Source organism: Glandiceps talaboti, chromosome 1 (assembly GCF_964340395.1).
Source record: "Glandiceps talaboti chromosome 1, keGlaTala1.1, whole genome shotgun sequence".
Taxonomy (NCBI): Eukaryota; Metazoa; Hemichordata; class Enteropneusta; family Spengelidae; genus Glandiceps; species Glandiceps talaboti.
In genome coordinates this window covers 24401481-24415236 of record NC_135549.1, presented here as the reverse complement: position 1 = coordinate 24415236, position 13756 = coordinate 24401481, and the positions used below count along the sequence as shown (strand labels likewise).

The 13756-nt window shown below is 36.0% G+C and overlaps 2 protein-coding genes across 2 annotated transcripts in view; both read right to left on the bottom strand.

The window, feature by feature from the left end:
• LOC144438691 (GDP-fucose transporter 1-like) overlaps positions 1-13756 on the bottom strand; it is a 55230-nt gene that overhangs the window by 16057 nt on the left and 25417 nt on the right. The gene's annotated exons all lie outside the window — the stretch shown is intronic.
• On the bottom strand, positions 1012-2148 carry LOC144442653 (neuropeptides capa receptor-like). Its single transcript, XM_078132034.1, has one exon. It carries the CDS (start codon positions 2146-2148, stop codon positions 1012-1014), a length of 1137 nt encoding a protein of 378 aa, XP_077988160.1.

Sequence of the window (13756 nt, the reverse complement as noted above, 5' to 3'; positions counted from 1 at the left end):
CACTCTGACTGACACACACAATTTGGTGTTCCCCTATCTCTTACTACATTGTATGTGGTGAGTCACAAGAAATTCTAGTTTTTCTCGTTTTGACTCACAATGACAACATTTTGGCTATCATTAGAGGGCGCACTGATCAAGATATAGAAACTACCAGTACTTACTATGTTTCACAAACCTGCTGAACATATTCAACGATATTTTATAGACTGTTTGATATCTTGTCAAGACTTAATCACGACAGAAAAGCTAAACATTTACATATGTTGAAATAACTTACAATATGCATTATTTTGAAGATACATTTGAAGGTACACTTAGAGATTTACGTAGTAAAACAGTGATTCAGATGATAATAAAACATAGTAAATAAATATATATGTATAGTATTAATAGTATTAGTGTTAATAGTAATGGGTGGTAAATCAGTAATATTTCAAGCAGTAAACCTATTGTAAAAGTTGTTTTTTTAATAGAGATTAGATGGACATCAATCTGAATGACATGAAGCATAGTCCATGGACAATTTGCCAACTGTTTATTACATGAATAACAACAAATTTGTATCATAAAGTGGACATACTTTCTCATGTACTGTCAACAGAAAAAAATAGCATTGGAAATATGGAAAAAAAAACACCTACATCTTATGCTTTCAAGAGAAATTTAACAACTTAACTGTTCTCCAGAGACTGAAAAGTACCTCTGAACTTTACTTTGTAAATGGAAACTGGTGCTCTATAGACTAATTGATTGGTTGATCTGCACTGCTGTCATGTCATTGAAGCTATGATGTATATTTACTATATTCTGAGAGATTAGGGAGGCTGTTTAACAAATCACACAAATTTCCCTGATTCACTACATCAAACTGTATACCTTTGCTCATCTGAGGAAGTTTGGACTAGCATCTACCCCTTGCAAAAATTATTGACAGGTACTGACATCTGACTTTGTTTATAATCGTTCTTTTAAATGTTTCTCACACTTCTTTCATTCACTGATATATTACTATGCTGTTTGTAATTGTAAGGTACTGCTTCCAGATATAATATACACATCATTGTCATTCCCAAGATTTGCCTTCTTCTTGTCCTTGGACTTGAACTTCCAGTAGATACTAGACATCACACTGGAAGACTTTCTAAACTGTGGATGAGCTTTATCTACTTTCTTACAACAGTGAGAAAAGGTTTTCCTAAAAGCTCGCCTATACTTAGAACTGGCAGCATTATAAATAACTGGATTGACTGCTGAATTAAGATACAGGAGAAGTCGGCAAAAGAAAAACAGATTGTAGTAGACGTCCCAGGGTATAGGTACGGGCTGACCCAGGACTGCGAGTACCATTTGGAGTGTCAGAAAGCAATCTGGAAACATACACACGAAAAACACCACAGTCGTGATCAGTAACAGCTTGACTACCTGACGTCGGTCTTTAAAATACTGGTTTGCATTTTGCGAACTTCGGATTGATGCTGAGGCTAGGGTGTTTTTCTTCATTTGTCGAATTACAGGAATGTAAAGTATAACAACCACAAATAAAGAAAACAGGAATGGTAGGATCTGACATATCGCATACGCAATGTATAAATTTATAGACATGTTAAAACAGCCGACAAGATACAACAGCGCGAGTAAGGTAGCAACGACCCAACTTGTTATTATCAGTCCAAGAATTCGTTTGTGTCTGCCTGCTTTTTTGGCTTGCAGAGGATGACATATAGCGATGTAGCGTTCCACACTTATCAATGCGATGGTGAATATTGAGGTAAACAGAGGCACCATGTTGAAGAACGTCCACAGGATACAGACTGCAAGGCTGGATTCTCCGCTGACAGCCTCCAAGAAAGAAAACACTTCCAATGGAATACACGCACCCAGGAAAAGAGAGTCGGCAATACTGAGACTCAACAAATAGTAGTTTGTTAACGTCTTCATAGATTGTACTTTGTAGAAGACAAACATAAACAGTATGTTTCCAACCAGACCTGTTATTGCTATCAGAGGCAAGGCCGCAATGAAGAAGATAATGACGCCTTTTTTAATCGGCATTTCATACACGTCGTCCGTGTTTGTACCTGATCCATTGTTTTCTAACCAACTGTAGTTGGCAGTGGTCATTGGCTCCATTGTATTAAACTCCATTGTAAATTAAAACCTTACAACTTTACAGTCGTATAGATGAAACAGTCAGTTGAAAATTGTCCACAAGTCCATTAAACGTATTCTTCAGGGCTGATCACTCATATACATGTTACTTTCAAACTGCAAAGAGACAGTTTTCATGTAACTCTGAAGTTCTGGAAACATACCCAAAAGTAGTCTTCTGATATTTCTTGGTATCACATATTAATACAGCAAGTGATCACATGAGAAACTACATATATGCTTTGCTCAGACACAAATGAAGAACTTCAACTACGTGTATGACTTCCACGGAGGATGGTGGTAGTGTGATTCTACCTCCATGCACAACATTTGCAAAATGAAAGAATGTGCACATTGTATTTCCACAATCTGAAAAATTTGATTTTTATCATTGCAATGTTAAGCTGCTTATGTGTTACATCATAGAGAACGTGCAGCTGACAACTTGTCCAACAAGTTTTAAATGTTGGCAATCTGCAAAGTTTGTTATAAAGCCTGATTTCTTCGAAAGATAATACATACATGTATACACAAGGTCTAGCACCTGTTTTGACTGTGGGGGTTTCTCCTTCAACCCTCACGTGTATGCTAATGTCAGAATAGAACATAGCTTCTGGAATAAAACTAAATGTGTTGTTTTGATCATGTCAGATTATATCATTTCAGTCATTGTACACACAGATAGACTATTGGTTATATTTGTCTTTGTGGTACTGTCTGTTTATCTGTTTACTTCTCGTCTTAAATCCAATTTCAATGCCAATTTGATGAACTGATTAACTGATATATATACTATCCTAAACAACACTGTCTGTCAAGTAATATATGAATTCATACATCCTGGATGCTAGCCAGTGTGCATTCTAACAAAAGACAAAATGTTTTGTTGTGCACACAAATGATAGACTATTGGTTATATTTGTCTTTGTGGTACTGTCTGTTTATCTGTTTACTTCTCATCTTAAATCCAATTTCAATGCCAATTTGATGAACTGATTAACTGATATATATACTATCCTAAACAACACTGTCTGTCAAGTAATATATGAATTCATACATCCTGGATGCTAGCCAGTGTGCATTCTAACAAAAGACAAAATGTTTTGTTGTGCACACAAATGATAGACTATTGGTTATATTTGTCTTTGTGGTACTGTCTGTTTATCTGTTTACTTCTCATCTTAAATCCAATTTCAATGCCAATTTGATGAACTGATTAACTGATATATATACTATCCTAAACAACACTGTCTGTCAAGTAATATGTGAATTCATACATCCTGGATGCTAGCCAGTGTGCATTCTAACAAAAGGCAAAATGTTTTGTTGTGCACACAAATGATAAAACTATTTTTTTTTGTGAGTCACCAGCGTAAGAAATAGGGGAACACCAACTTTACTTTGGTAGTCACAAGAGATAAATGTGCGTCAGTAGTGTGTCAGATTGGCTCAGAGGATTAACACTGATGCTAGACTATGGAGTTACTTTTTAATTCAAAATTGTTTGCAGTCTTGGCTTCAATTTGATGCTGATACTGATAGTCACAGACTGTACAATGTATGCAGTGTATTTTCTATGAGCATAATGCTTCAGCTGTTTGTAGTAAGTTTTGGAAATGTTGCGAACACCAAGTTTTTGTTGAAGGTTTGGACAATTTTCCAGCTCCCATATATGCAAGCATTGGTCTTGAACAAATTTCTAATAATGCACAAACAAGTACATGTACAAAGATTAAAGCAGGAATGAATGTTCATCAATCATGGACTCTGTGTTCATATACCGGTAGTTACAAGCGAAAATTTGTTCTACTCAGTGTCAAAAAATGTCTTGGAAGTGAATCTCACATTTTTGCCCACGGTAGTACACCCATGACAATGCTGACAAGACATCAGTGAAAATGTGGGAATTGCTTCCAAGAATCTTTTTTTACACTGTCAGTAGAAATTCTGACAAGTAAGTAGATGAAAATGCCTTGTATAAAGATGAAGTAGGCTGACTCACTGCCCCACAAACTTGTTTCAATTAACTTTCAGCAACTGTTTTAAATGCTTTATGTAAAACATTGTGTCAGTTTTAATACCAAGCTACCAAGTTTTACATGCATCTTTCTTATTATACAGTGTTTCGATTCTTGTTATATAATTATTGATAAGTTGTAATTATACTATGTCAATCCTTTCATAATACTTCTTGTCTCCGAAGAGTTTCACTGTTATGTTCATTTCCATATTCATTCGCCATCAATATTATAATTTGTACTGGAAGACAATCAGCAGTATATATAGTTTGGTTGGTGTAAGGTGTCAACCAATCGCATGCACATACTGACTTAAAAGTCTCCCTCTAGTGTTCAGTTCAGTAAATGTTATGATATCATCGGTGATGATTACCAATGATCGTACTACTATAGTATTACTCAATAGACTTCTCTTCGGTAACTTTGTGAGTTCTGGTTACTTGCTGGAGAAGAGGCAACACATAGACAAAGTTTTCTTGAAAGCCTGACGATACCTAGCACTGGCTAGATTATAGACCAGTGGATTAATGGCTGAATTCAGACACAGCATTAACCGGAATATTAGGTGTAGATAGAGAGTTTTTAACCCGTGTGATGGTTCCTTGTCACCTAAAATAACTATCGTTGTCTGAATGTAGTCGATGTTATCTGGCAAAACCAATATGAAATAGAGAGCTGAAGTCAGGACCAGAAGCCTCACCACTCTCTTCTTGTCGATGTCTTTCTGAATGACAGCACTTTGAGTAGAAGGAACGTCATTGCAGTCTGATGCATGGAGTTTTGGCTGTGACTTGTACAGATGACAAATAATGACAGTATATACAATAACAACTATCACAAAGCATATTAGATAGGGTCCAATTTGAAACAAGGTGAGCAAAAATAACAAAGTATTTGAAATGTGAAAGCACACAATAAAGTGAAAGATGTTAAGAATGGCTGAGAATATCCATGTGAAAATGACAACTTTTACAACACGACTTTGGGTATGCAGAGATTTGACTTTTAAAGGGTGACATATAGCAAAATACCTTTCAATACAGATGAAGACAATGGTGAATGAAGATGCCATCAGTGGGATGCAGGTGAACAGAGACCAAAACACACAGAATGGATCGTCCTGTGTTGGTAACAGGATTGCGATAAATTCCAGACAAGTGGTACATGTCAGAAAGATGATATCAGCAACACACAAGTTTAGAAGGTACAGGTTGGTGATGGTACACATTGACGGTATTCGTTTTAGGACTAGCAGAAACATGACATTGCCACACAGTCCGAACACCACAATGATCAAATACGCTATGGTGAAGAAAAGTCTACTGGCACGGTAGCTTTCGATCAGCTCATCACGATCATCTTCATCGATGTCAGCAGATGAACAGTTGCTCAGAAGATATCCAAAGAACTTGATGTATGTGTATTCCATACTGAGATGGTCAGAGGTGACTACACAGTAGTAATCATCATCATCTTGGTTTTCCAGCATTGGCATGATTGTTTCTTTGTAAGTCTTGTTACAGCATGAAATAATTAAAATAATTCACTGTAACTTTTGATATATACTCAACAATCTGCTGATGTCAGAATCGAACACATTCACAGGAGAGTTACTAGAACGGCATTAGAAAGACAGCAACTAATGTCAACACAGCCCTTCCATGAACATGACAAGATAGGAGTGTCCTTGACAAAACAGTCTTCATTTATATACATGTGTCCATCTACTACGATCTACAATGTAAACATGATATACATGTATATACAGCAGCATAGATTCTAATTTTATAAAGATAAGAATTGGTGTAGACACAGTAACTAGGTGCAGATCTCACACTTTACTATGGTTATTGAAAATCATAGACATTATAACTAGTGTAATACTAATAGTTTATTTATTGTTGTGACTTGCATCTCAAGGAGTTGCCAAGCCCAATGCGTTTACATAAGTCACCATTAAACACAAATGATAGTTACAGCACATTATATATATCTGGTAGATTCCCACTATTCTGAGCTCAAAACTTTAAATTATCCCATTCACACTGTTAATCTCTTCAACCTACTTTAAATGACAATCATAAAACTATAATGAGAGTGACTGATTGACGTTTGGGTCAATAATGATGAGAACCTCTGTATGGTGATCACGAAATAAAAGTCGCTATGGTATGGCCAAATAAAAAAAAAAGGTGTTTGGTTCAGGTTAATCGACCCCCACCTAGTTTTTCACGCTGACCCCTAAACTTTTTTTTTACGTATTCGGGAAAAATAATAATAAAATTGTGAAAATCATGAAGTCTCGCAAGATATAGTCAGTGGGTGTGGAAACTGACATCAACTTAAAAAGACAATATAAAACTATTCTTCCAATATAAATTATAATGATTGTACATCTGATAGGAAGAAATAGACACTCACGCATGAAAATAAAATATAATAAAATAAAAAAAATCTACCTACCCCACCTATTTTAAAATTAAATGTAATCGAAACCACATAATTTTTTTTTGTTTACACCCTATGGGTTTTTATACTTTTGGCAGAAAATAACAATATGTAACAGCTATTGGTGATTTAGTACAGCTTTATCAGTACATTGTATATATTTTGTAACTGAAAGATTATCAAAACTGTGTAGGTGGGGGTACATGTAGTTGGCTGGCTTATACAGGTGGCATCTACCTGTTGGATTCAAATTACAAGCAAAAATGCTAGAGATTCAAAACGAGGGATCAAAAAGTCTATCTGTCAGAAACTACATGTAGGGGGTCAAATCAATTTGATTAAAGTCTGGCCAGAATTTACCTCTATGTCTATCATGATCGTTTGGTGTAGTTTGTTTTGTTCCAGGTGATCGCTGCCTTCCCACATCTGACCCTGTGTCTTTGAAAATCTCGTTTGAATCTCAAGGATCTTGAAACGTTTCTTCACCCAATCAGCATGCTTCTTTCAAAACCGTTCATAGAGACGGCACCACAACTGACAGGTCGTGTCATGAACACATTCCTCTGTGTGTACATTTGTTTGCTTGTTTTTTCTATTTCTCCAGTGTGTGCAGCTGCCAATGTAGCACTCATCCTGATTCTCCTGATTGGCTATTCAAAAGCGTGAGATTCAAACGAGATTTTCTATTACAGGGTCAGATGTGGGAAGGTGGCGATCACCTGCAACAAAACAAACAACACAAAACGATGGAAATACAGGTAAATAAAGACATCTAGCTGCTTTCATCACATCAGATTTTAATCAGGGTCAAATGTCACACCGTCTACATTTTCCAGAAAATAGGAGTCAGAAGTCTTGGAAATATTTGAAAATCAGCAACTTGGAAACTATGTTGTCCAAAATATGGAGTTAAGAGGCCACATACTATAAATATCACTGTACTTATCAAATGATGGAATATAATACTTGTCAAGTCTGTACTTCAAACATGCTGTGCCAAGTGTTATTAATCCAATTCAGTTGTTTACTTTCCCTGTTTGTAACAGGTTCCGTTTGTCAATGCTTTGATGTCGACAGTTGTATCTGAGGCATAGTACTCAAGATGCTGTGTAGTAAAGATAAAGATTTGATATCATGGGTACAGCCTCTAGACTAACTTAATTAGTTGAGGTATAATAAGGATTAGATAGGATTATTCTCTCATTCACGACAAAGTTCTATAACTAGCCAGAAAACTGTTCCTTTTATCCCAAATTTTACACCAAACTATTGTGACATTTTTTCAAGGGCCATGTTTTATTCCCAGGTCATTAGTGTTATCTTTATAACAAGGATTACATATAGATCATTCTTTTGTTCTATATCTCTGCCAAACAGCCAGTTTTCACACCTAGATTTTAATCCTAATCTGAAGTGGACCTTTTAAAATAGCTTTTTTCTCTTTGCAACTTCTTTAGAACTGCCATCCTAATTACCAGGTACGTATTCCATGATCAGCTTACATATCATATATAACTCCATTGTCAGATTCTAATAATATTTCCCTTTATTTTCAATATCATTTGAATAAGTTTGTTTTCTCAATAACATATTAGGTCTTTTTAGCAATAATGATAATGTTGCTAGGTGAATTGTCAAGTACTTTGAGGCCTGTTAGAGTCTGATCAAACACTGCATTTGTTGTCTCAGTGAGACTTGAATGTAATTAACCAGCTGTTGAGGATATCGACACTTGTGAATAATCACAGTTGTTACACATATTCTGTAGTCATGTACACGCCCAATAACACTATGACATTCTCATATTTAAACATGGTTGATAGATACAGGACCTTGCATTTTGTGTAATAGCCTGTTTACTGTGCTGTTGAGATACATCGTTAGCTGATCACACTTCCTACTAGCCCTCATATATGCAATATCTGGACTACATTTGTAGGTGGTACAACCAGTTAACAATGTACATGTATCTCAACAGCACAGTAAACGGGCCAAGAGGACTAGGAAGTATATCCAGCTAATGATATATCTCAACAGCACAGTAAACAGGCTAATTTTTGCGTCGACTTGGAATCCAGTTGTCTTGGGATATTTGCTGTCACTTTTCCACTCCCACGCCTGGCTTTTCGCTATAACGGTCAAATATAAAACTAGATTACAATTTCATGCATCAACGTTGAATATGGCCTGTTTTACATTGTACAACTCAACAATTCTACTCACAAGGTGACACTACTACAAATGTATAGTACTATCTTACAGAAGGAAGACTTAAATACCTCATTAGATTTTGCACCTATTTTCTGGCCATAGCTTCATTAAAGCAATGCAATATACATGTAGGTCATTTTATAGCAAAACACCAGACGTGGCAGAGAGCAAAATCCTCACATCACAGGAGAGAGTTGACCACCAAGCTACATATTATAAGTACATGTACTGCCGAGTAGCCTAAGTTGAACCATACCCATTCTAAAACACTAGGTCGCATTATCCCATAGAGCTGATTTAACAAAATCATTTGGTCACTTGTCATGAGCAAGTGTATCCGGTGAGATGGACCAACAGTTATCTGCATCAACATGAGTATGACATATGCCCAAATGTAATCATTTAGAATATTAATTATTATATTTGCAGTCAACTGTACTTCAAATACTGACAGACTGTCAGTGAGATCATGGTGATGGTGATAATAATAATGATGACAGTGAACAGCTTTTAAATACACATTGTTCTGGGACCTCATTATGATTGTAGAAAATACTACTAATCAGTCATGATTTTGTTGAGTAGTTTTTTAATCATATAATATACACTGCATTATAAAGATATATCCCCTACATGTATATATCGGGTCTATGAATTAACTTGTACATTTTCATAACAACAAACCAAGAAGCAAAACAAAACAAAACAAAACAAAAACAATGTGAGGAGAAACTGCTGACATGATTAGTTAGTTAGTTTATTTCAGGAAAACAACATTGACAGCACAGATATACAAATAAAAACTGGTATGAATTGTTGAATTACTTGCATAGCCCACAAAGTCAAAGACTTGTTTCCAGTGGGGTCCATACAGTGATTCAAGAAAGTGGCGGGATTACCAAAGCTGTTTAACTACATGAAATAGGAAAGAATAACAGAAGTAGGGAAAACGTGAAGGCCGAATACATGTATATCAGTCCTAAATCTATCAAATTTGTTTCAAATTTTACAAACACCCAACAAAGCAGGAGTAACAAAATGTTACAGATTGAAAAAAATTTTACTCAGAATTGAAATCTTAAAATGGGTTGTGCACAAAGTTCAACATATAATTACTCGATACACTCAGCCGATGTCCATCATGCAAATTGTATGATGTTGTTGAAAAAGGTTCAAAGATCTGAGCAAGGATACAGGGTACACAATGCATTTAGAAATAACGCACAGAGAAATATCACATCAGCATATTTTTTTGTGATTCATCCAAATTACTGTCATTTCACAATGATTTATAACACTGATACCTTTGAAATTGAAGTGCCAATTAATGTAATGTCACAGGATTAGTGTAGAATTGCAGGGCTTATACAGTAAATCATATACCTTAGACACAGAGTGACTGCAAAGCCAACATTCAAATATGACTTGATTGCAGTGTGATGTCATCAAACAGTTGTAATCTCATTGGTCAATTGGCTCATGAATAGCAACAATGGGTTCATGAATATTCAGGAGTTACTATTCACCATCATATATGAATATTAATTAGTTTGTGACTTTCAACCAATAAGATCTTCACAGACTTGGTGATTCTTTTCTATAAAGGCACAGACTGGGCCATATATTGATACTGGGAAATAAATTTGAAGATAAATTTTCATCAAGATTTATGGATAAAATCAACTTGTAATCAACACATAAAATGTCTAATTATTAATATTTTAAAACATTTTTCATTGGATATATTGTTGGTTGTCTGATTGAAAAAATAATAGTCCCATTATAACTAGTGCAATTTGAACTTACGTTCATAAACAAGATCATATTTCAAACTTCAAGAGTTTGGTAAATAGTATTAAATGTTCATAATCTCAATGCCTCTTAGGCCCTCACACATAATTCCACTTTGCTCACATTTTGTGGACATGTTTTCTTTTTAGAGTGTTTTCAAACAGTTACTGGTAGTTGTAATGTACCTCCAGATCAAAATACATGATTGTACAGAAGTTTATTGTACTGTACAAAAAATGTGTATTTCTAGGTCATCAGTTGTTCTCCATTCTTTCATTATTATTGTCAATTATAAATATACCATGTGTGTCCCTCTCAACATGCAAGTCATTGGCTGGATAATTGTTAGCACAGTTGTGATTGTCTACCTTCACCATTGACATAGTCTGTGTTCTGCGTGTCTTACAACACAAACATGAACACGAAGTGTTTGTGAATGCTTTGGTGGATGCCTGATGGTACCGCTTGCTAGTCGTGTTGTAAATCACCGGATTCACAGCCGAGTTCAGATACAGAAGTATGCGGAAAACCATGTACAAGTCTAGGAAGATCTCCCATGGAATAAAGACTGGCTGCTCAAATACAAAGAGAACTAGCTGGATGTATGTCAAGTTGTCAGGAAATGCAAGCAGGAAGAAGACAGTGGAATTCACTATGAGCAGTCGAATCACTTGTTTTGTCTCCTTGTAAAAGCCACTGTTGTGACGTTGGAAGTGGTTCATGTCAGATACTGCATGCTTGCGTTTTTGAAGACGTCTTATTATCAGAGGGTACAGTATCACTACAGTCAACATAGAGAGGGTAAAAGGTAGCATTTGACAGAGTAATATAACCAAGTATAAATATCTATCAAAATACAAACACCCGAGAACATTTGGTGTAACAAGTACCACAGCCATCATCCATGTCCCGATGATAATTCTCAAATTGCGGTCACGACTGTTAACTTTATGGGCCTTTAGAGGGTGACAAACAGCTCTGTATCTCTCAATACTTATCAGTCCTACTGTGTAGATTGATGTGTAAAATGGGACACAGCTAAAGATTGTCCAAGTGATGCAGAATGGTGCTTCTTGTTCGATGAATAAGGAAGTCATTTCAAGTGGAATGGCAAATGTGAGGAAAAGCAAATCTGCAATGGCAAGGTTAACTAAGTACATATTGGTAATCGTTCTCATACTGGAGATGTGATAACACACGTATAAGAAAGTTGCGTTACTGATGTCACCGAAAATGAGTATCAGAGGTAAAATGATCATAAATACAATAGACAATCCAAGTGATGGAGAGATGTCTCTTGTCTCATCTAGATCAGTGGTAGTTACATTTACACTTGCCATATTATTGGTAGTTCCATTTGAGATGACTGTAGGCTGCAGAAATACCTGGTCTTCCATCTTGACATAACTGGTTTCAGATACTTGTGAACAACAAAGTAGTATGCACTGAAGATTTCCACGAATGGACGAATCAAGTTCTGTACTACTGCAGCTTCATTATCTTTGATATGATCTGACAGCTGACTTGATTTTCGTAAGTTTCAGTAACATTGTCATGATGTTTGCTATCCTGGGTTTGTAGTCAAGCAAACATCTTATACTGAGAAAGCATTCACCAGTGTTTCTAGCTAGATGGAGAATCCAGGGAGACAGATGTACAAAATCATGTATTTGTGCAAAATGAGAATGTACATAATCGCTTTCTCCCTCTGACATATAGATACTTTCATCTAAGAGCAGTATACACTACTGCACTGTTTGCATGACAACAGCATTGCTGTGCTACCTGTTAATGCATACAGGTACATACATGTACATGTATATCTGAGACCGAAATACATTACATAAATTACCGTAACATAGCCAGTTTCTATTGAGCCATCCAGAGTACATCTGTCCAGTGTCTGTTTCTTGTGGATAGTGTTTTATGGAAGTAGCTTGGGAGACAGCAATGATACATACTATATCAATATCAATAACCACATAAATAATTAATTATGGATATTAACTTGTTTAAGTATTGGCGGTAATTTCACAATTTTGACAGCGACAAAGAGTCTGGGAAATGTTGCATACATCTGAAACACAACAAATACCAGATGCAGGTGAATCTTGACTTTACAAGGGGAGTGGTGTCATTCTCATATCACCATGGCAACACATAACTTACTGTTTGTGTAGGAAGTCATTTTCAATGCTGATTACAACCATCACAATGTCATTACACTTGACAATATCATGGACAGTAGGATGTACAGACCATAAAGTGACCAATATAGTGCCTCATTTTATGACTTGGTGAATTTTAAAGTGGCCATATGGATGAGAAATGGGTGTCACATCCAGTCTGCCTAGATACCTGTACACATCTGTAGTCTAGTAAATAAACGTGAGGGCATTTTCTGTGATCTCTCTCTCTCCACCGTATAGTCAAATGGCTTTCTTTAGCATGACATTCCATTCTTACCACTGATAGTGGTAGTTGAATGTGATTGCACCTAGCAACATTGCAAGGCCCTGCGATTATGTTTGTACATGAGGCAATCCATCGCATACAACGAATTGCTTAGTGCACTGTTCATCAAGTTGCCTTGTGTAACTGGGCCTTTAGATTCACACCATCTTTATCTTTAATTTGTTCTGTTTTCATAAGAAAACCTAGTACATGTTCTTAAAATGTTACTTGTGGTATCAAATTAATGCTTATACATAGTGTCGGTTACCCAGACTCTCACTGGAGGCTCTGCCTCTGAGACCTCCCCAAATGTAAGTCTAGGGAAACTGAATCTAAATTCGCTTTAGCTCCTAGAACAGTGCATGTTGGAGATTACTTCAAGTCCAACATTACAGGCTGAATGATTTAGGTACCTTTGCGACAGGTTATCACTTCTCAAGCAACTGAAACATCTTCATTACAGCAGATAGGCCTCACAAGCCCATTTTTTATGCCTTGGAAGAAATGTACTGTATGACTTCCGGTGTGGAGTAATTAAAATGGAGTTTCCTCAGACTCTCGTCTGGGTGGTCTCGTATATAGAAGAGCCCTAATGGAGAACTAAAACTAAACATATTATCATACTTAAAGAATGATGCAAAATTTAAAAGAGGCATACATGTATAATAACACAATGCAGTTAG

What these genes read in the sequence shown, in the direction of transcription:
- LOC144442653 (XM_078132034.1), bottom strand. Translation starts at nt 2,148, where the DNA reads ATGGAGTTTAATACAATGGAGCCAATGACCACTGCCAACTACAGTTGG.